This window comes from Cherax quadricarinatus, chromosome 48, assembly GCF_038502225.1.
Source record: "Cherax quadricarinatus isolate ZL_2023a chromosome 48, ASM3850222v1, whole genome shotgun sequence".
Classification (NCBI taxonomy): domain Eukaryota; kingdom Metazoa; phylum Arthropoda; class Malacostraca; order Decapoda; family Parastacidae; genus Cherax; species Cherax quadricarinatus.
Genome location: NC_091339.1, coordinates 12964257 through 12984712, shown reverse-complemented (window position 1 = coordinate 12984712; position 20456 = coordinate 12964257). Strand labels below are relative to the sequence as shown.

General features: G+C 40.3%; 1 protein-coding gene across 1 annotated transcript in view; it reads left to right on the top strand.

Annotated features, from left to right (window-relative positions):
• LOC128696186 (protein turtle homolog A) overlaps positions 1 to 20456 on the top strand; it is a 382411-nt gene that overhangs the window by 334161 nt on the left and 27794 nt on the right. The window contains exons 9-11 of the mRNA XM_070094792.1: positions 15842 to 16001; positions 19069 to 19356; positions 20395 to 20451. Coding sequence (XP_069950893.1) covers positions 15842 to 16001; positions 19069 to 19356; positions 20395 to 20451 — 505 coding nt within the window. The remainder of the gene's footprint in view (positions 1 to 15841; positions 16002 to 19068; positions 19357 to 20394; positions 20452 to 20456) is intronic.

The following is a 20456-nucleotide window of genomic DNA, read 5'->3' as shown; positions in this document are numbered from 1 at the left end:
TCCCACACCCATACCTCTGTAATCTATCAGTTTAAAGTCCTAAACAGGTCATCAGTGACCCCCCTCAATCGAACTGGCTAATGCAACCACTCCAGCCCCAGAGAGATGAACCCCATCCCTTGCATACATATCACGTTTGTCATAGAATTTGTCCCAGTTATCAATGAATGGGATTGCAAGTTCCTTGCAATATATTGTAAATAATCCTTCTAATTCATTATTATTATAATTATTATTTACTTTTAATAGAAATAAAATATTTTTAACATAATTTTTGTATTTTTATTAAAATTTGTCTTTACTTAAAAAAAATTAATTTATGCAGTAAATTTGTGGAACATTCTGCATAACTCGTGAAAATGTGTTAAAAAATAAGGCAGCAAAGAGACAATTATTCTGACTAACACGCAAAACTTACTTTAAAAAAATCTCACATTTCGACGTAAAATACACCAAAACTTTTGTCGCCCGATGATTATCCGGGGGACGGGGGAAGGGGGGCAAAAAAAAAAAATTCCTCTGTGCGAATTTTAACTATTTTTTTTTTTTTTTTGCCCTGAAGACTAACTTTGTTGGAGTATTTACCGCGGTGGGTAGTTTAAGGCAGAGTCCGAGGGGGCTATTAGGCAGAGTGGTAGCCAGCCTCCATAAGTATAGTAAGGTATTCCACGAGATGTATCTTGCTTTTCGCTCTCCATTCCTTTCCCTTCTCCTTTTACCTTTTTCTTACTTCCTTCCCTTCCTCCTTTCTTTCCTCCCTTCCTCTTTCCTTCCCTCCCTTCTTCCTTCCATCCTCTTTCCTTCCCTCCCTTCCTTTTCCTTCCTTCCCTTCCTCCTTCCTATCCTCCCTCCCTCCCCCTCTCTCTCTTTCTCTCTCTCTCTCTCTCTCTCTCTCTCTCTCTCTCTCTCTCTCTCTCTCTCTCTCTCTCTCCTACAGATGAAGGTCCATTCCGGTGACTCAATGAATTAATTTCCTCGTGAAGTGATTCAGTTTTGCCCCTCAAGATAATTGCTCTTAAAACCCCTCATACTCCAACACTTGTCGTTCAGAACCTGACATTTGTTGCTGAGAACCGAACATTTATTGTTCAGAGCTGAACACTTGTTCGGGAATGAGCAGAAGCGTTCAACACCGAAACGTTTTTGTGTTTAGATGTGAACACTCGCGGTACAGAACCGAATGCACGTTGCTCGGAACCGTAGAATCCTTGTTCAGAACTGAGCAATCGTTGTTCAGAAATGAACAAACGTTCTTCAGAAATGAACAAACGTTCTTCAGAAATGAACAATCGTTCTTCAGAAATGAACAATCGTTCTTCAGAAATGAACAATCGTTCTTCAGAAATGAACAATCGTTCTTCAGAAATGAACAATCGTTCTTCAGAGCTGAACAACCGTCCTTCAGAAATGAACAATCGTTCTTCAGAACTGAACAATCGTTCTTCAAAGCTGAACAATCGTTCTTCAGAAATGAAAAATCGTTCTTCAGAACTGAACAATCGTTCTTCAGAACCGAACACACGTTGTTCAGAGCCAAACACTTGATCACCACCGAACGCTTGACCAGAAACGAAAATATTTGTTAAAACCCCCAACACCTGGCGTCGAGAACCGAACACTAGATATTCAGAACGGAACACTGAACACTGACCTCTAGTAAGAGGAAGTGAAAAAAATTCTATTTCTCAACAGTTATTTTCGGATCACTTGGACTTCGGTGATTACCAGGATCCCTGTAAGACTTAGAAATTTACAGCCGCATTTCTTTTTTATTTAGAAAATATAGATTGGACTTCTTGCTAGGTTACAGTTATTATTATTATTATTAATTATTATTATTATTATTATTATTATTATTATTATTATTATTATTATTATTATTATTATTATTATTACGATCAAAACCAGTCGCCAAACACACGGGTCATACGTTGTTGCTACTTTTTTTCTAAGGGTCTAGGGCAGGGAACACAAGGGTCGCTAGCGACCCTCAAACTGATTTCGAGTGACCTTACATTCCCTAGAGATCCATCACACTGTACCTCTCCGCAGACTGCACTGCAAGGATGATTTCGAATCACTGTCGACTTTTAACAATAAAAAAAGTGAATAAATTTCTTACAAAAGTTTATTAATTTAATAATGATATTTATATAGTTAATTTTCACTTAATATGCAGTTGAAATATTTGACGTTTAATGCCTTTTTATTTTTAAGTGGAACTCCTTTATAAATTAACTTTTACTCTGTCCATTTTAACCAAAAGGTTGATGACCTTTTGTTTTAGTAGACTACGACCTTTTTCACCCTCGTGTAATCGATATGCCTTAAACTTCAAAAACTAAGTTTTCTTTTTTCTTACTGTTTCAAAAACTAACTTTTTTTAATGCAAGTTTTAATCACTGGAAGAAAACGTGCATTGGAAAGTTACAAGTGAGGAAAAAACTTTTCTTATAAATACTGGAGTATCAAGTTTATTTACCTTTAGAAGTGTTAAACTAATTAATGTATATGTTCTTTCAATGATTGAGGCTCGTAGCTCAGTGGCAGTGCTTTCGATAAACAACTGTATAAACAACTGTATAAACCGAGATCGAGTTTTAAGGCATTGGTCATTTTTCCTTATACCTGTTGCCCCTGTTCACTTAGCAGTAAACAGGTATCCGGGTGTTAACTGTTGCTGGTACCATTCTAAGGGTGATAGTATAGGTCAGAAAGGACTGAACTTAAATAACTTTGATAAGAAAAAAATTTTTGTAATTGGCATATTCACTTAAAAATCCAATACATTTAATACTTATGTAATACATATCTGCTCAAATTATCATTTAATTAGCGTATCATAACCCGAAGTATTTTCAGAATACACTTTAGCTTAGAAGACTTACCGTCGATTCCCCGCCTGATGATCCAGCCAACCAGTGACACAAGCGGGTAATAGACGTGGGCATATTAATGAATCATTTGCGAATCGAGTCCCTTTTTTGAGGCTGTACTTTTAATGCTTCATGATACAGGTTTTAGCTCATTCATTAGCGTATTGCCTGAACGCTTCTCGCCGAGAGAATTGTACCAGCGTTTTATTATACTAATTATCTGTTATGTCTCGCTACATTTTGGTATTAATATTTTTGCTGTTAATTGTAATGATATTAATATTACAATAACTGCTGGTGTTGTAATACTTACGTCAATTAAAGGTATTTTTCATTATTATTAATAATAAAGATAATATAATTGTGAATAATAGTATTACTTTTTCTATTTTCTTTGTGCCCTTTTTGCCGTTTCTCAACAAGGCAGGGTGAGCCGAAGAAGAAAACACATTTACCATTACTCACGTAACAGCTGTCCTTAGGCAGACATCACAATCACAACATAAACGTTGATTCACTGAAAACCAGAACAGGAAGTCCACGTTTAAGGTACTCACCTTCATTCCTACAATGGTGTGTCTTGATGCTGGATAAGGGCACTTGATACAAGCACAAATAATCCAGATGTAGGAGACCGAAAATTGTGAAGACGTTTCGGTCTGAGCCATTAACAAGTCTCCTAAGTGCGGGTTATTTGTGTATTGTTTCAGTTACGATATTGTGACTTTTTTTTCTTCAAGGTCTCCTTCTCCAAGGAACTGGAGTCCTATCCTCTCCTTCCTTGAATCAATCCAGATTACATTCCATTTCCTAAGCACGGTATGACCCCTACTTGTTTAGCGCTCCCCAGCATGGTACAAAGAACAGTATTTTCATTATATTTAGAGGGCCCCGCTAACCCCGTAAGGGTTGTGTAGGGAATAAGAGAGAATCCGATCATAAATCAAGACCCCTTAACAAACATCAAGGACAGGGAACGATCAAATTGATATCACTGGATTATAATCTAATTATAGTTTAATAACTACTCCAACCCACAACGATGGCTATGAATTACAAGGTAATTGACTTTACAACAGTCCGCACAACCAACCGTAACCAACAATTCTCGGCATTTATTGCCTTTTCGTTACAGGGTGTCAATAAATACTAAAAAGGGAATTTCGTGATAGTGTGTTGTGTGGGAGGAGAGAGACAGATTGTAATTTAAAGATTTATGAGTTGGAACGAGTGGAATGGGTGCACTAATTGTGTTTTTTGTGTTTCTTTTTTGGGAAAGAGCGAGAGAGAGAGGGAGAGAGAGGGAGAGAGAGAGAGAGAGAGAGAGAGAGAGAGAGTATATATATTTGCTATTGTTTGTTTTGCGATGATGAGCCTAAATTTTGTTTTAAAGAGGATCGAAGTGCTTTTGCAACATTACATAATTTAAAATATATTAAAAAGTTTTACAGATGTACAGTATGAAATTAAAAATAGTTCTATCGTCCTTGTACTCGTTTAAAGCACTGGTATAATGGGTTATGAACGGGGAGAGCAAATTTACACTAATTCACTATTCGTTCCAAAATATTTCGTGTACTTGCCGCCTAGTTATGCCTAATTGCACTTGCTTCGGGTCGGTTCACTTCCTCTCAACATTTATCGACCGATTTACCGATTTCTGACTTCCGGAGCATGATCATATCTCACCACGATACTGTACTTGGTACTGTTTATCACCAGTGCCTCATCCAGTGGATTTAACTTACCATTTCCCAGAACTTGAAAAACAGTACCTTACATCCAAATGGATAATGGGCCGCTTTTACTGCCATCTCTCTCACCTGAGTTCCACTCCATATTTCTCAATCGGCTTGTTCATATTCACTTAATCCTCTGATCATGTTTTACCCTAGTCCGACTCTCCTCTAGAGTTGTATAATGTTTAAAAAGAGACACATGTGAAACATTAGGTAAATTTATTAAGGAAATGTTTCGCCCACTTGTTTGACCAGTGAAAATCTTTCCTCTCACCTATCTCGTTGGAAACCTGTTGGGTTTAATGCACGTTTTGTATAATGCAGTGGAGGAATCATTCTTAAGGTTCTCTCAGATCTTCCTCCTTGTATGTTATGCACAGTAGCTCTCCTCCAACGTTATATTCAGTGTTCGGGCTCCTTACTTTCTCTCAAATTTTCATTACTTTCCTCCGATCATAATGAAATTAATGTACCCACCTCCTTGATCATATCTGCAGTGTGTTCAGGTCTTCTTTGATACTCTTCCTTAGGTATCCTCCTCATTAATATCACTTTACCCACACACAGTGATACAGAGGATCCAATTTTATCCAGTAAGTCACTTACGTATAGCCCAAACAGAAGGGATCCAGGCACTGATTCTTAGGGGATACACTGACCACCCGTGCCCGTTCTCCCACCGCCTTTCTTATTATTGCCCTCTGCCTTCTATTCAGTAAGTGTTCCTGTATTCTCTTGAGTACTCTCTCTAATCCTTGCTGACTACTAAGGTTACTATATCAGATTCTATGGCACATGACTGCTTGTCCAGGAGGCGGGTAATACATGTTCTACCTAACCTTCTCTCTGCTGCTTTATTTCTGTCGTTGGTATACAAAATCAAAGAGATTCGTGAAACAAGATTATCCCTCTCTGATCCCATGTTCGTTGCCTCTGATATATCCATTTATTTCAAAGTGTTCAGCTATTATATTTTAAATTATTTTTTTTGCCTAACACTCTAGTCTGTGTGCTAATCAGCGAGATGGGTGTATTTTCGCAATTCCTGTTATATTATGTATACTAGCATTACATTTACAATTTTCTAGTTGCTCTGTTTCTGTCAAATACTTGTATATCCATGCTAAAGTGATTACACAGTTCTGCTCCTTTTATCCCAGTATCTGAGATAATGGCTTTTGATACTGTGTACTCACGTTTTGGTACTTATTTGTGGTTGCAGTGACCGAGCCTTAGCTGTTGACCCTACCTAATAGTTTGGCACTTGCCATGTTTACTCTCTCCCTAGCCTTGTAGGTCACGGCCTCATGTCATACCTGTTCCTAATATTATGTATGAAGCCTTACTTTGCGCTATCTCTTTGTTCAGGTCGTGTCACCTCTTGATTATCCTAAGGCTAAGGAAATATTTCCTAACATCTGTAACATGAAGAAGAGTCGAATATCATTCCTCGACGTCCTTATCCACATAGTAGGTTACAGACTAAAATTTCAAGTCTAAAGGAAGCCTGCAAAAATAGACCTTAGATGCTTCTGTTCTCTTAAAGATACAAAGAGAAGAGGCATCAGCATCTCTTTCCTAAGAGCATACTGAATTTGCTGTCCCGAGTTTCGTAACGAGGAGTATGCATGTATACATCAAGCTTTCACTGGGCTACATTTTCCTTCCCTTTTCACCAAAGACAGCGGCAGAAAACGACCCCTTCACATTAGTTCTCGACGCGCTATCACCTCTTTAAACAAAATTATAATCCTTCCCAACAGCCAAGTTACAATGAACGTCTCCAAGGTATATGCAAAAGCACACACTAGAATCGCAGCCAAAAAATCCATCAGACCTCACCAAAGCCAAAGCAGAGAATCTCGAGTCAGTCACTGCAGGGACGGTTTACATAATCCCTTGTGGAGGCTGTGGCAATGTATACATCGGTGAAATAGCACGAAACCTAGAAACACGTCTGATTGAACACAATGCATGAAGAAGAGACAACTTGAGCAACGCCGGAACTCCTCCAACCATTTGATGAGATTCAGTGACGTCCATCTACCGATTATAGAACCAAATTGTCTCAAATGAAAATGCCTTAGATCATAATTAGTCACCAGTTCAGACACTTTTAAACAGAATAAAGGCAGATATAAGCAAGAATTCCCCTTAAAACAATAAATGAAATCACACAGCAACAAGTTGTCAACTCCACTACTCTACTACTACTATTACTATTATTAGCATGGGCCAGTTGGCATACTACAAATACCCTCTGTATCTCTCTATAGTCCGTATTGAATCGAATAACTCCTGGGAAGCTTTACTTCGCCGCGTTAAAATGCCTCATTTTATTATAATCGTGGGGAGCGCTAAATCCGTAGGATTATACAGAAAAAAATGCCTCATTAGGTGCACATGTCTCCACCTGCCTAACAAAATTTGACTGGTTTCTGATGAACACCTTCTCCTAATCCTCATTTTCCTCTTTCTTTCCTCACGATTTGATGCCCTTTTGTTAATATTGAATCTGCGCGCGCGCGTGTATATATATATGTGTGTGTGTGTGTGTGTGTGTGTGTGTGTGTGTGTGTGTGTGTGTGTGTGTGTGTGTGTGTGTGTGTGTGTGTGTGTGTGTATGTATCCGTGTCCACGCTCGTGCAAGCATTTCCTTCGTTTAAAAATTACTGGATTATAATTTAGTATGTCTCTCTTACACACACACACACACACACACACACACACACACACACACGTTTCATCAGAGGTTAGGCTTAGTCTTTCTTATCAAACTGCAGATTACTTTAAAGCCTAATTCTTGCAACATAAAAATGATAGGATATACACAAAGATGCAACACTAGTATTAGCTTTAAACCTTTCACATCTCTCCGCTGCTTGCCAGGACAAGAGCCCAAGCAAAAATAAAAACAATATTTGCTGTCGTTGCTCATATTTTTTCGGAGTGTTCAGTAATTAATATGAAGTACGAGAATGGAATGTTTAGCGATGCCATCAGTTAGAGAGACAAAGTGGCCGCCAGGCTCATTCCCGGAGAAGATCGATCCACGGCTGTGGAGTGAGTGGATAGACGGGCGTGTGGGTGAACAGGTGTGTGTGTGTGGGGGGGGGGGGAAGGTTAAGGTTTGTGCGCGTGGTTGAACTGGTAAGTGGGAGTGTGGGGTTGATGGGCGGCTGCGTTTTTTGGGTGTCAGAGTAGTTGGGTGTTGATGGGATAGGCAAGAGGGCTTGGATAAATGCGTCGTAGGTATGTTGGCTGCTGTGTGGCTGAGCGAGTGGAGGCATGGGCAAGTGGGTTTGCTAATGATGGGTGGTTGGATTGGTGGGTTGAGTGGAGAATAGGTGGGTGACTTGGAGGTTGGGTGGTTTTGGGTTTGTAGCTGGGAGAATGGATGAGTTTGGGTATTTTTTTTATTCGCAGTGCGCTGGATCTGAAAGATTATTTACTCCTCTGTACCATAAAAAACTAACATTCAATCATCACCAACACACACACAGGGAGAGTGGACCTAGTAATTATAAGCAAAGAGGCGGGGCCAAGAGCTATGGCTCGTGAGGAAATGGTATGGTGATACCGACAAGATGTGGAAAAAAAACACTTATGTACAGTTCAGGACATTTATGAAAGGAAACGTTTCGCCACGAGTGACTTCAGTCCTAATACAGAGAAAACTAAGAAAACGCGTATATATAGTGGCAGGAGTCAGGTGAAGTGTCGTGTGGGTAGAGGTGGTGGTAGTAGTAGTAGTAGTAGTAGTAGTAGTAGTGGAACTAAGGAGGTGAGACGGATGGCTCGAGAGGGACCTGCTGACATCATGTAACAGCAGTTTCCAGAATTGGTAATATCCTGTTGATTATCAATTTTGAGATTCTGTAACTACCGAATTTTTGCTTTATAGTGTTACTGACAGCGATTAGTGCAACTTCAATGCATTTTCTCCGTCTTAAGTCGTCATCTTTAATCACTAGTTTAGCTTCACTGAATTTCATGAGGTGTCCAACATCGTCCCTATGTTGAACACACGCGTTTTTGCGATCATCATTTCTGCAAGCATTTTTGTGTTCTGCGATCCTAATGTCCAGAGATCTGGCGGTTTCCCCTACATATACTTTGTCACACCCCCCACATGGTATAGTGTAAATTCCTCCACTTGTGCCAGAATCATGTTTGGGTTTTTGTATCAGGTTCCTAATAGTAGTTGAAGAGCTGGTAGATATTTTAGCCAGTTTTCTGTCAAACATTTTTGAAACATTAGTGGCAACGTTGCTTACCGGTAAAACGATGTAATTTGGAGGCTTTTCTTCAACTTGATTGGTGCTGGTCTTGTTGAGGATACGTGTCGCACGTTTCCTGCAGCCACGTATGAAGTGTAGAGGAAAGTGTAGTGAACTAAAAGAGTTGGTGATATATGTGCATTCTTCTTCGAGGAACTGCGGACTGGAAATTCTGTAGGCTCTCAGAAAGAAGCCAATAACTACCCCTCCTTTAGTTCTGGTGTCATGGTGAGAGAAGAAGTGTAGATTTCTGGACATTAGGATCACAGAACACAAAAATGCTTGCAGAAATGATGACCGCATGAACGCGTGTGTTCAACATAGGGACGATGTTGGACACCTCATGAAACTCAATGAAGCTAAACTAGTGATTAAAGAAGACGATTTAAGACGGAGAAAATGCATTTGAAGCTGCACTAATCGCTGTCAGTAACACTATAAAGCAAAAATCCGGTAGTTACAGTATCTCAAAATTGCTAATAAACAGGATATTACCAATTCTGGAAACTGCTGTTACATGTTGTCAGCAGGTCCCTCTCTAGCCATCCGTCTCTCCTCTTTAGTTCCACTACTACTACTACTACCACCTCTACCCACACGACACTTCACCTGACTCCTGCCACTATATATACGCGTTTTCTTATTTTTCTCTGTATTAGGACTGAAGAAGCCACTCGTGGCGGAACGTTTCCTTTAATAAATGTCCTGAACTGTACATAAGTATCTTTTTCCACAGCTATGGCTCGTCCTCTGCAACCACAAATTAGTTAGTACAAATAAGTGAGAACACACACACACACACACGCGCGCAGCCGGAGCGACAAATTAAGAATGACAGCAACAAATGCTAAATCTGAGTCGAAAACGCTATGCATCCACATATGAGTGACAACTTCAAAAGACCTGGAAAAAGCACTGAAAAATGACGAGAATTTACTAGAATTAACGAGGAGGTTTGTGAGTAGCTAAACAAACGATTCTAAAAGGTACTCTCTCTCTGAGAGTCAAAGAAAAATAATTCACCAACGGGTACTGGTCACCATACACACAACAGAATAAGAAGTGATCAAAGTCCTGAGTGAGGATCGTACCTCAAAGGCAGTGTAACTTGACAGTATCACTATGTATTCTGCAAGAGGATGAATAATACTAGAGATGAATAATAATACTACAGACGGTGGAAGACATTGAGAAGTAGTTTGAGGCGATTCATCAAGACAAAGACTGAAAATCTTTCCACTGTCTCTAATGTTGTTCTCCATATTGGCTGGAGAAACGTCTCCATAAGAAAAGATACTCAAATGTTATACTCATTGGTTCTGTAGACCATTAATAGTTCAACGAGATTAAGCGGAAAAACTATCCGAGTTTAAACCAAGAGGTCAAAGAGGAAAAACCATCACTCAGAGACAAAGACCTGGATATGATCATGGTGCTTGAACTATCATCAAACGCGCGCATCAAAAAACTCTGTAGCAAATAAACCACGGTACGGGTGGGTTTAGAACCCATGGCAAGTGAGTCGTAAAACTTCAGTGCGTAAGCCACTGGAGCACCTGACTATAGCAGGCCCAGTTGCTTACGCACTGGCCTGTTTTATGACCCACTCGCCATGGGTACAAACCTCACCCGTACCCTTGTTTGTTTTCAGTAGTGTTACAAGTTCGCGAGTCTAAAGCAAATGCTTGTTTGGCAAATCTAAGGTTAATATTTTTTATAAATCTCAACAAAAAGTCATTCACAAGCCAATGTGGCCTATGTATTACAAGCATGGAACTCACACCTGAAAAAAATACCCTTTGAAAACTGGATATAGTCTAGATATTTGAAGCAAGACTAGGAAGGAGCTATGAGGAAAGATTAAATAAACCGAATCTGACGACAATAGATGATAAAAAAGCAGGGAAACATGATAACTACATACAAAATACTCGGATATGGTGGACAGGGACACCTTGTTCAAGTTTACATGAGGGTATGGAAATGTCACGAAGTATTTTTCATCTACTTGGTAATCAAAAAGTACAATGTCCTAGTAGTGTAGTGGTAGAAGTATAGTAGTAGTAGTAGCTATGGTGGTGGTAGTAGTAGTAATGCTAGTAGTGGTAATAGTTATGGTGGTAGTAGTAGTAGTATTGGTAGTAGTAATAGTTATGGTAGTAGTAATAGTAGTTACAGTAGTGGTAGTAGTAGTCGTAGTTATGGTGGTAGTAGTAGTAGTAGTAGTAGTGGTGGTGGTGAAAGGAAGTTCAATATATAGTTTTATGAACAAGTGCAAGAGGCCCGTGAGGCTAAAGTGGAATAAACTTGGCAACCTGCAAGTTTAGTATCAGGACCAGGTATTGAGACGCTATTGTTGCAACTAAAAATATGCGAGTACACACCCCTACACAACCCACAAAACAAGTACTATAACACTACCTGACCGTGGAATAGAGAAATATAGCAGGTTGAAAATAGTATTACTTATTAAAAATGACTTCAGACTAACTATAAAGAAAGCCTCACCTAAAATGTCATAAAAGTTTCTACACGAACAGTAGTAGTAATAGTAGTAGTAGTAATAGTAGTAGTAGTAATAGTAGTAGTAGTAATAGTAGTAGTAATAGTAGTAGCAGCAGCAGTAGTAGTAGTAGTAGCAGCAGCAGCAGCAGCAGTAATAGTAGTAGTAGTTTTAGTAGTAGCAGTAGTAGTAATATTAGTAGTAATAGCAGTAATACTAGTAGTAACATTAATACTACTACTACTACTACTACTAGTACTAGTAGTAGCAGAAGCAGTAGCAGCAGCAACAGTAGAAGTAATAGCAGCAGTAATAGTAGTAGCAGTAATAGTAGTAGCAGTAATAGTAGAAGCAGTAATAGTAGTAGTAGTAGCAGTAATAGTAATATTAGCAGTAATGGTAGAAGTAGTAAAAGTAATTGTAGTAGTAGTAGCAGTAATAGTAGTAGTAGCAGCAGTAATAATAGCAGTAGTAGAAGTAATAGTCGTAGTAGTAATAGCAGAAGTAATAGTAGTAGCAGTAATAGTAGTAGTAGCAGCGGTAATAGTAGTAGTATAGCAGTAGTAGTTGTGGTGATATTTATAGAGCACATCGACCGTGTAGGACACTCAGCGCTTGTACCAATAAAACAGTAACGACCAACAACTCACACAACAGTGACAACAAAGATAAAATTTAAAAAATCATGAAAGCTACGAACATGAAACAAAATACTCAACAAAAATAAAAGCCAAGTTATATTAACCAGCATCAGCTTAAAGCCTCATTAAATTCTTTATGTCAAAAGACTCTCCCATAAGTACCCCGAGATTCTTACTGGCGCTTCGATAAAGGCTTAAGCCATGGGTAAACTGTTGAAATATGTTCCACAGCCAACAACGTGGACTACACAGAGGTTGGCAGAAGTTATCCAAACATATACCTAGGGGCGAGATGTGTGTGTTCGATTCCCAGTCAACAGAGATTCGTCTCAAAGATATTATTCCAACTGAAGGAGAGCCGAACACCCACGTTCAGATGACCCTGTGTAACTTGTTATTAGTCTAGAGGGCCCCACCGGGCCCGCCACTTTCCAGGGGCATATCTGCATATATGACCCACAAAGCCACTGTAAAGCAAGTCTTTACTATAGAGCGGGCTTGCTACAGCAGCCTTTGCCTTGGCATCCGCCTGTTCATTTCCTGGAACACAAACATGGCTAAATCACAAACAGAATTCTACATCCTTGCGCTGCATGTGGAGGGGACCTAACCATTCCTAGAACTTTCGGACCAAAGGGTGGATATAAGCATACTACCGATAACAACCAAGAAACGACACACACCCACTGCATATCAAGCTTTTATTGCAAAAACGCCATAATTTGATAAAAGCTCTACACAAGCGGAAGGTTGATCCATTAAAAGTTGACTTTGCATCGTGAGATTAGTCAACCATAGATTGTGGTTGTTCAATGCTGCCCGTTTTGCTACCTAAATAAAAATGTTAGAATCCGAGTGATACTCTTGATCAGCAGAAGATAGTGTGCATACGCATATTCATATATAAATTCATGTATGAATGTAATTATGCATGCGTGTATTTATATATGCATGAATCTGAGCACACAACGGCATATATATATATATATATATATATATATATATATATATATATATATATATATATATATATATATATATATATAGATATATATATACGTAAAATTAACATCTGTGATTCTCTTACTGATGAATAAATACCTAAGAAAATATGTAAAATAAACGTTCCAGGGAGGTTCAGTTTATCTGTTCAGGGAAAACAACGTTACATGTTACAGGTAGGTTCCCCAGGACCTGTCCTGGCCAGGGTCTTCTCTGTAGAACAAGCAAAAGACAGAATATTCAATGTATTCAGCAATGAAGCAAGGTAAGTACATTGATATAAGCTGAAATATTAAAGAAATATTGTCTATAATTACTACGTTTCACCCGTGCGAGTAACGTAGCATAAAAATAAATAATTTGTCGAATGAGACGGATGTTCTTAGATGCTAGGCTGCCACGTATAGTTACAGATGTTTATCATTTAACTAAACATTAAATATCTTAAGATCATAGGATTAAAATTAAAATTTACACACGTCCACATAAATATCGCAGATATAAGTTTTTCCTGATATCAAATCACCAGTTTTTAATAAAAACGTCTAATTTATGCAGACTTGTACAGAATGCTATAATTATTTTTCTAGACATCGTTCCTCGTAAAATTTTCACGAATTTCTGGGTGAAATGTATGTACAAGAATAATCGCAACTAACATGTAATTATTCTAATGCATAATAACCCCTTGAAAAAATAAAATATATCTAAACGTGTTTTAAATTTCTAGGCAAAATTACCACAGAGCGATAAATAACAGAAAACAGGTAATTACATATTTCTTTGTCTGTTTGTGTATTCAACTAAAATTTTAACAAATTCATCGTTGATAATTTCTTTAAAAAATACTCAGCCTAAAATATAAAAATTACGAGAAGTCATAAATATCATTCACTGTCTTTTATTAATTATTATCTCTACTCTTTCTCTCTCTGCATACACACAAATACACACACATACATACACACACGCATACACACACACACACACACACACACACACACACACACACACACACACACACACACACACACACACACACACACACGTAATGATGTATCACAGTGGGCACCTGTGACGAGCGGGGTCCCACAGGGGTCGGTCCTAGGACCAGTGCTATTTTTGGTATATGTGAACGACATGACGGAAGGGTTAGACTCAGAAGTGTCCCTGTTTGCAGATGATGTGAAGTTAATGAGGAGAATTAAATCTGATGAGGACCAGGCAGGACTTCAAAGAGACCTGGACAGACTGGACACCTGGTCCAGCAAATGGCTTCTCGAATTTAATCCTGCCAAATGCAAAGTCATGAAGATAGGGGAAGGGCACAGAAGACCACAGACAGAGTATAGGCTAGGTGGCCAAAGACTGCAAACCTCACTCAAGGAGAAAGATCTTGGGGTGAGTATAACACCGAGCATGTCTCCGGAAGCACACATCAATCAGATAACTGCTGCAGCATATGGGCGCCTGGCAAACCTGAGAACAGCATTCCGACACCTTAGTAAGGAATCATTCAAGACACTGTACACCGTGTATGTCAGGCCCATACTGGAGTATGCAGCACCTGTTTGGAACCCGCACTTGATAAAGCACGTCAAGAAACTAGAGAAAGTACAAAGGTTTGCAACAAGGTTAGTTCCAGAGCTAAGGGGAATGTCCTATGAAGAAAGATTAAGGGAAATCGGCCTGACGACACTGGAGGACAGGAGGGTCAGGGGAGACATGATAACGACATATAAAATACTGCGTGGAATAGACAAGGTGGACAAGGACAGGATGTTCCAGGGAGGGGACACAGAAACAAGAGGCCACAATTGGAAGTTGAAGACACAAATGAGTCAGAGAGATAGTAGGAAGTATTTCTTCAGTCATAGAGTTGTAAGGCAGTGGAATAGCCTAGAAAATGACGTAGTGGAGGCAGGAACCATATACAGTTTTAAGACGAGGTTTGATAAAGCTCATGGAGCGGGGAGAGAGAGGGTCTAGTAGCAACCGGTGAAGAGGCGGGGCCAGGAGCTAGGACTCGACCCCTGCAACCACAAATAGGTGAGTACAAATAGGTGAGTACACACACAGGAAGTGGAATAGTCTAGCAAGTGATGTAGTGGAGGCAGGAACCATACATAGCTTTAAGACGAGGTATGATAAAGCTCATGAAGCAGGGAGAGAGAGGACCTAGTAGAGATCAGTGAAGAGGCGGGGCCAGGAGCTGAGTCTCGACCCCTGCAACCACAATTAGTTGAGTACACACGTACACACACACACACACACACACACACACACACACACACACACACACACACACACACACACACACACACACACACACAAAACTCTCTCAAACACTGCTGCAGGGGTCACCATTCCTCAGGCTGCCACAAGACATTCCCATTATCAATAGGGCGAATATTTTTGTTAGGGTTTGAGAAGACCTTGCCAGGTATGGGCCAGTAGGCCTGCTGCAGTGTTCCTCCTTTCTTATGTTATTTATCTCACACCTGCTCCCTCTCACTGCAGCTAAAATTCTCGCTCTCTCTCTCTCCCACACTATCCCAAAACTCACTTCTAGCTTTACCAAACTACCCTAGAAATTTTTGGAAGATCTAAATAATTTATATGAAATCGAAAAACAATTTTAATATGTTCACGATTTTTCAGGTTTTTAGGCATTTTCAGGAAATTCCATATTTTTTGCTCCTCTCTCCTTCCACCACAAAACTCATTACTCACTCAGTCTTGCTCTTCCTCACTACTCCAACAATTCTATTTTACTTGTATCTCTTCCACACTGTCACAGGGGACGGCCCAGGTTCAGAACGTGACCCTGGGGGTGATCCTGGCGGGGGATTCTCTGGTGCTACAGAAGGTAGGGCGGCGTCAGGCTGGGCAGTATACTTGTGCCGCCACCAACACCATCACCACCGCAACCAGCAGCCCTGTCACCCTCAGGATCAAGTGTAAGTGTGTCAGGTGTGTAGTGTGTCACGCATCAGGTGTGTATTATAGTTGGATGTGTAGTGGGGTAGGCGTGTAGTGTAGTAGGCGTATAGTGTGGTAAGAGTGTAGAATGGCAGGCGTGTAGAATGACAGGCGTGTAGAATGACAGGCGTGTAGAATGGCAGGCGTGTAGTGTGGTAGGTGTGTAGTGTGGCAGGTGTATAGTATGGTTGCTGTGCAGTGTGTCAGGTGTGCTGTTGCTTCTTTATTGAGTTCCGACCCTACAAGACCAGAGGGCTCGGGTAACCGATGGCTCTATGGAGAATCACGGTAGCAGCGCCCGTTCACTTCCCGGTTTTGAACTTAACTATGTGCCGTGTCTGTTCACTGCTTCTGACGTATATTGTCACTTGGGAGTAATATCCCTCGTATGTTTACCTAGTTGTTGTTACACGAGCTGAACAACGCTCGTAGTACCTCACTTTCATTATCATTGGTATATTTACTCCGGAATGCGACCCTACACTCGATTAGCTCTTTTCTGAAGTTTTCCCTTAATCATTGTCTGATGTTTACACACACTATACAAATTTTTAATTGTTACAGAATGGATATAAATGCACTGGAAAACGTACAAAGGAGAATGAAAAAGTTGATCCCACGTATCAGAAATCTTCCCTATGAGGATAGACTGAGGGCCCTGAATCTGCACTCTCTAGAAAGGCGTAGAATTAGGGGGGATATGATAGAGGTGTATAAATGGAAAACAGGAATTAATAAAGGGGATGTAAATAGCGTGCCAAAAATATCTAGCATAGAGAGGACTCGCAGCAATGACTTTAAATTGGAAAAATTCAGATTTAAGAAGGATATAGGAAAGTACTGGTTTGGTAATAGAGTTGTGGATGAGTGTAACAAACTCCCGAGTACCGTCATAGACGCTAAGACGTTGTGCAGTTTTAAAAATAGGTTCGATAAATACATGAGTGAGTGTGGGTGGGTGTGAGTTGGACTTGACTACTTTGTGCTACTAGGTCGGATGCACTACTCTTTCCTTAAGTGACGTGTCTGACCTCACTAGGTCAAGACATTGGCTTAAGCCGGTGGGAGAATTGGAGCTGCCTCGCATAGGCCAGTAGGCCTGTTGCAGTGTTCCTTCTTTCTTATGTTCTTATGTTCTCAAAATTTAAGATTATTTTTTTTCCAAACCTAAGTCTGGCTAAATTTAATTTGTATTTTTTTTTAACTTAGTGAAATATATCAATTTCTTGAGATTAAGATTGATTTTTGTTGAATTATTGCAGCAATGAATTTTCACTCGAATTGTCTGTTAAAATGTTAGCTTAATAAACCAAGATCTCAGAATGTGTCTTAAAAAGTACAATTGTTATACCATCTGTAAAGAAAACATACTCTGCAGAACAACTTTTTATATGGACGTTTCGCTTATTTTTAGATAATTATCATCTGTAAAAACGTAAACAGGTGGAAAAACTGTACCCCTAAAAGCCTGATCAGTAAAACCTGTCTTTTCTTCACTACTGTCTACAGCATAACATTTATTTGCATATATACTAACACCAGAGAATCCTAAGACGCTACTGCATATAGTATACCTTTAATTTTTGTACGAGTTGAAAGACCAACCATCACATCTGAAGATGTGATTTTTTTTTACTTAGTGGACAGATAAACCAGAAAGTCTTTGTCGGATGATAGAAGATCTTCTGAATGGGTCGTCATGTGGCTAACACCCTCGTCAGGAGAGATCGTATATCCCCTAACAACCAAAATACCACGACTATCCCTCAGCGATCATCCAGCACAACAAGGGTCAGCTGGCATACCAATTACCAGACAGCTGATGTTCTAACTAGAGCAGGCGAGGCTCGATACGGGCGCGTTGGGAGGGATTCAGAGAATGTTTTAATTAACTCGATGCTTCCTTCTTCAGCCTGAGCGCCCTTGGGAGAGCCCAGGGTCGATCACTCAGTTATCGAGGGAATTTACAGAAACCCATCAAACCACGTCGCAATTATCTACAAGGCTCGCCCTAACATTGAAGGAATCTTTGTAGTTATCCTGTTAGTGTGCGTGTTTTGTGTGTGTGTGTGTGTGTGTGTGTGTGTGTGTGTGTGTGTGTGTGTATGTACTCACCACCTAGTACTCACCTAGTTGAGGTTGCAAGGGTCGAGCCCAAGCTCCTGGCCCCGCCTCTTCACTGGTCGCTACTAGGTCACTAGGTCAGCTTTATCATACCTCTGCTTAAAGCTATGTATGGATCCTGCCTCCACTACATCGCTTCCCAAACTATTCCACTTCCTGACAACTCTGTGGCTGAAGAAATACTTCCTAACATCCCTGTGATTCATCTGTGTCTTCAACTTCCAACTGTGTCTCCTTGTTGCTGTGTCCCATCTCTGGAACATCCTGTCTTAGTCCACCTTGTCAATTCCTGTCAGTATTTTGTATGTCGTTATCATGTCTCCCCTCTCTCTCCTGTCCTCCAGTGTCGTCAGGTTGATTTCCGACAAAGACTTTCTGGTTTATCTGTCCACTAAGTAAACAAAATCACATCTTCAGATGTGATGGTTGGTTTTTCAACTCGTACAAAAATTAAAGGTATACTGTATACAGTAGCGTCTTAGGATTCTCTGGTGTTGGTATATATGCAAATAAATGTTATGCTGTAGACAGTAGTGAAGAAAAGACAGATTTTGCTGATCAGGCTTTTAGGCGTACAGTTTTTCCACCCGTTTACGTTTTTACAGATGATAATGATCTAAAAATGAGCGATACGTCCATATAAAAAGTTGTTCTGCAGAGTATGTTTTCTTTACAGATGATATAACAATGTGTGTTTGTAGATGGGTGTTAGCAGAGATCTGTGTATTTTGTGTGCGTACGTTCGTACAGGTAAGCGTGCGTCATCCTAGTGTGAGTGTCTTTTTTGTATTTATTTGTATAGACGAGTTTTTACTGTGTGGGGGAGGGGGAGGGACCTGTTTTCACAAAGCTCTGTGTTGAAACCTTCCTGAAAGCACTATCCCCAAGAGGAACTAACATTCCCACATGTTGCCCTTACAGACACGCCTGAGTGTCTCACATCTCCCACCACCTACTTCATCTATGACAAGCCCATCAACATCACCTGCACCGTCTCCTCCTACCCAGCCGTCAACGCCATACAGTGGCAGTGGAACAACAGCAATGAAGTCATCGTCACGGAACCAGTGACCGAGACACCGGATAGAGCTTTCTCACAGCTAACCGTGCAACCCGTTGTCAGTCCAGAGGACCGAGCTCTCTCCTGCTGGGCCGTCAACGAGATGGGCAAGCAAACTCAACCTTGTAGCTTCTCCGTTAAGGTCGCCAGTGAGTACATCTGTTGCTATGGACCTCATCCCTTAAATTATTCGACAGGTATCGAGTTAGTGCGTCTGTCTCGCGATTGGCGGACGGAGGTCCGAACCTTTCTCCCCACTCATTGCTCTGAATGCTCCACTTAGCTTTCCCTCAAAATAAATACGTTTAAAAATCGTATGATACATTGTGTCAAGTGCACACTGATCATGATTATCATTATTGCAACACTTGTGTTACCAGGTGTTGAAGAAACTCTCAGTTTTTAGTACCAGTCCATAACATCAACAGTAAAGATAGTCACACAAATACCCGTTTTTGTAATAGCTTTGAATCCAAAGCTAAAAGGATTTTTTTTTGCATTACGATTTTACTGTTATTCATGTTTAGCGCTAATTCCATGGGAGTCATTCAGGGTTTATTCTTTTGCAAGAAGAGGCGCTACGTTCATGGGATGTTTTAACGTACGTTGCTTTTTAAGTGATACCTCATGCCAGTTTCTGAACGTTCCGTTCAGTTGCATTTCTTTTTACATTATAGGAAAAGTAAAACTACTAGAACCTACGGGAACGTTAACTAAAAACAACCAAAAACATAAATAAAAACAAAGGTGACATGTCTGGCATGTACATACGTGTGTACGTGTGCGTGTATGTGTGTACTCACCTAGTTGAGGTTGCAGGGGTCGAGTCTAAGCTCCTGGCCCCGCCTCTTCACTGGTCGCTACTAGATCACTCTCCCTGAACCGTCAGCTTTATCATACCTCTGCTTAAAACTATGTATGGATCTTGCCTCCACTACATCGCTTCCCAAACTATTCCACTTCCTGACTACTCTGTGGCTGAAGAAATACTTCCTAACATCCCTGTGATTCATCTGTGTCTTCAACTTCCAACTGTGTCCCCTTGTTGCTATGTCCCATCTCTGGAACATCCTGTCTTTGTGTGTGTGTGTGTGTGTGTGTGTGTGTGTGTGTGTGTGTGTGTGTGTGTGTGTGTGTGTGTGTGTGTGTCGTGTATTGCTGACAAAGGTGCTGGTGTCGTCCTACAGAGATGCCGCTGCCGCTGTCATCTTGTCGTCTGGCCAACATCACCGCCTCCTCCCTCAGCCTC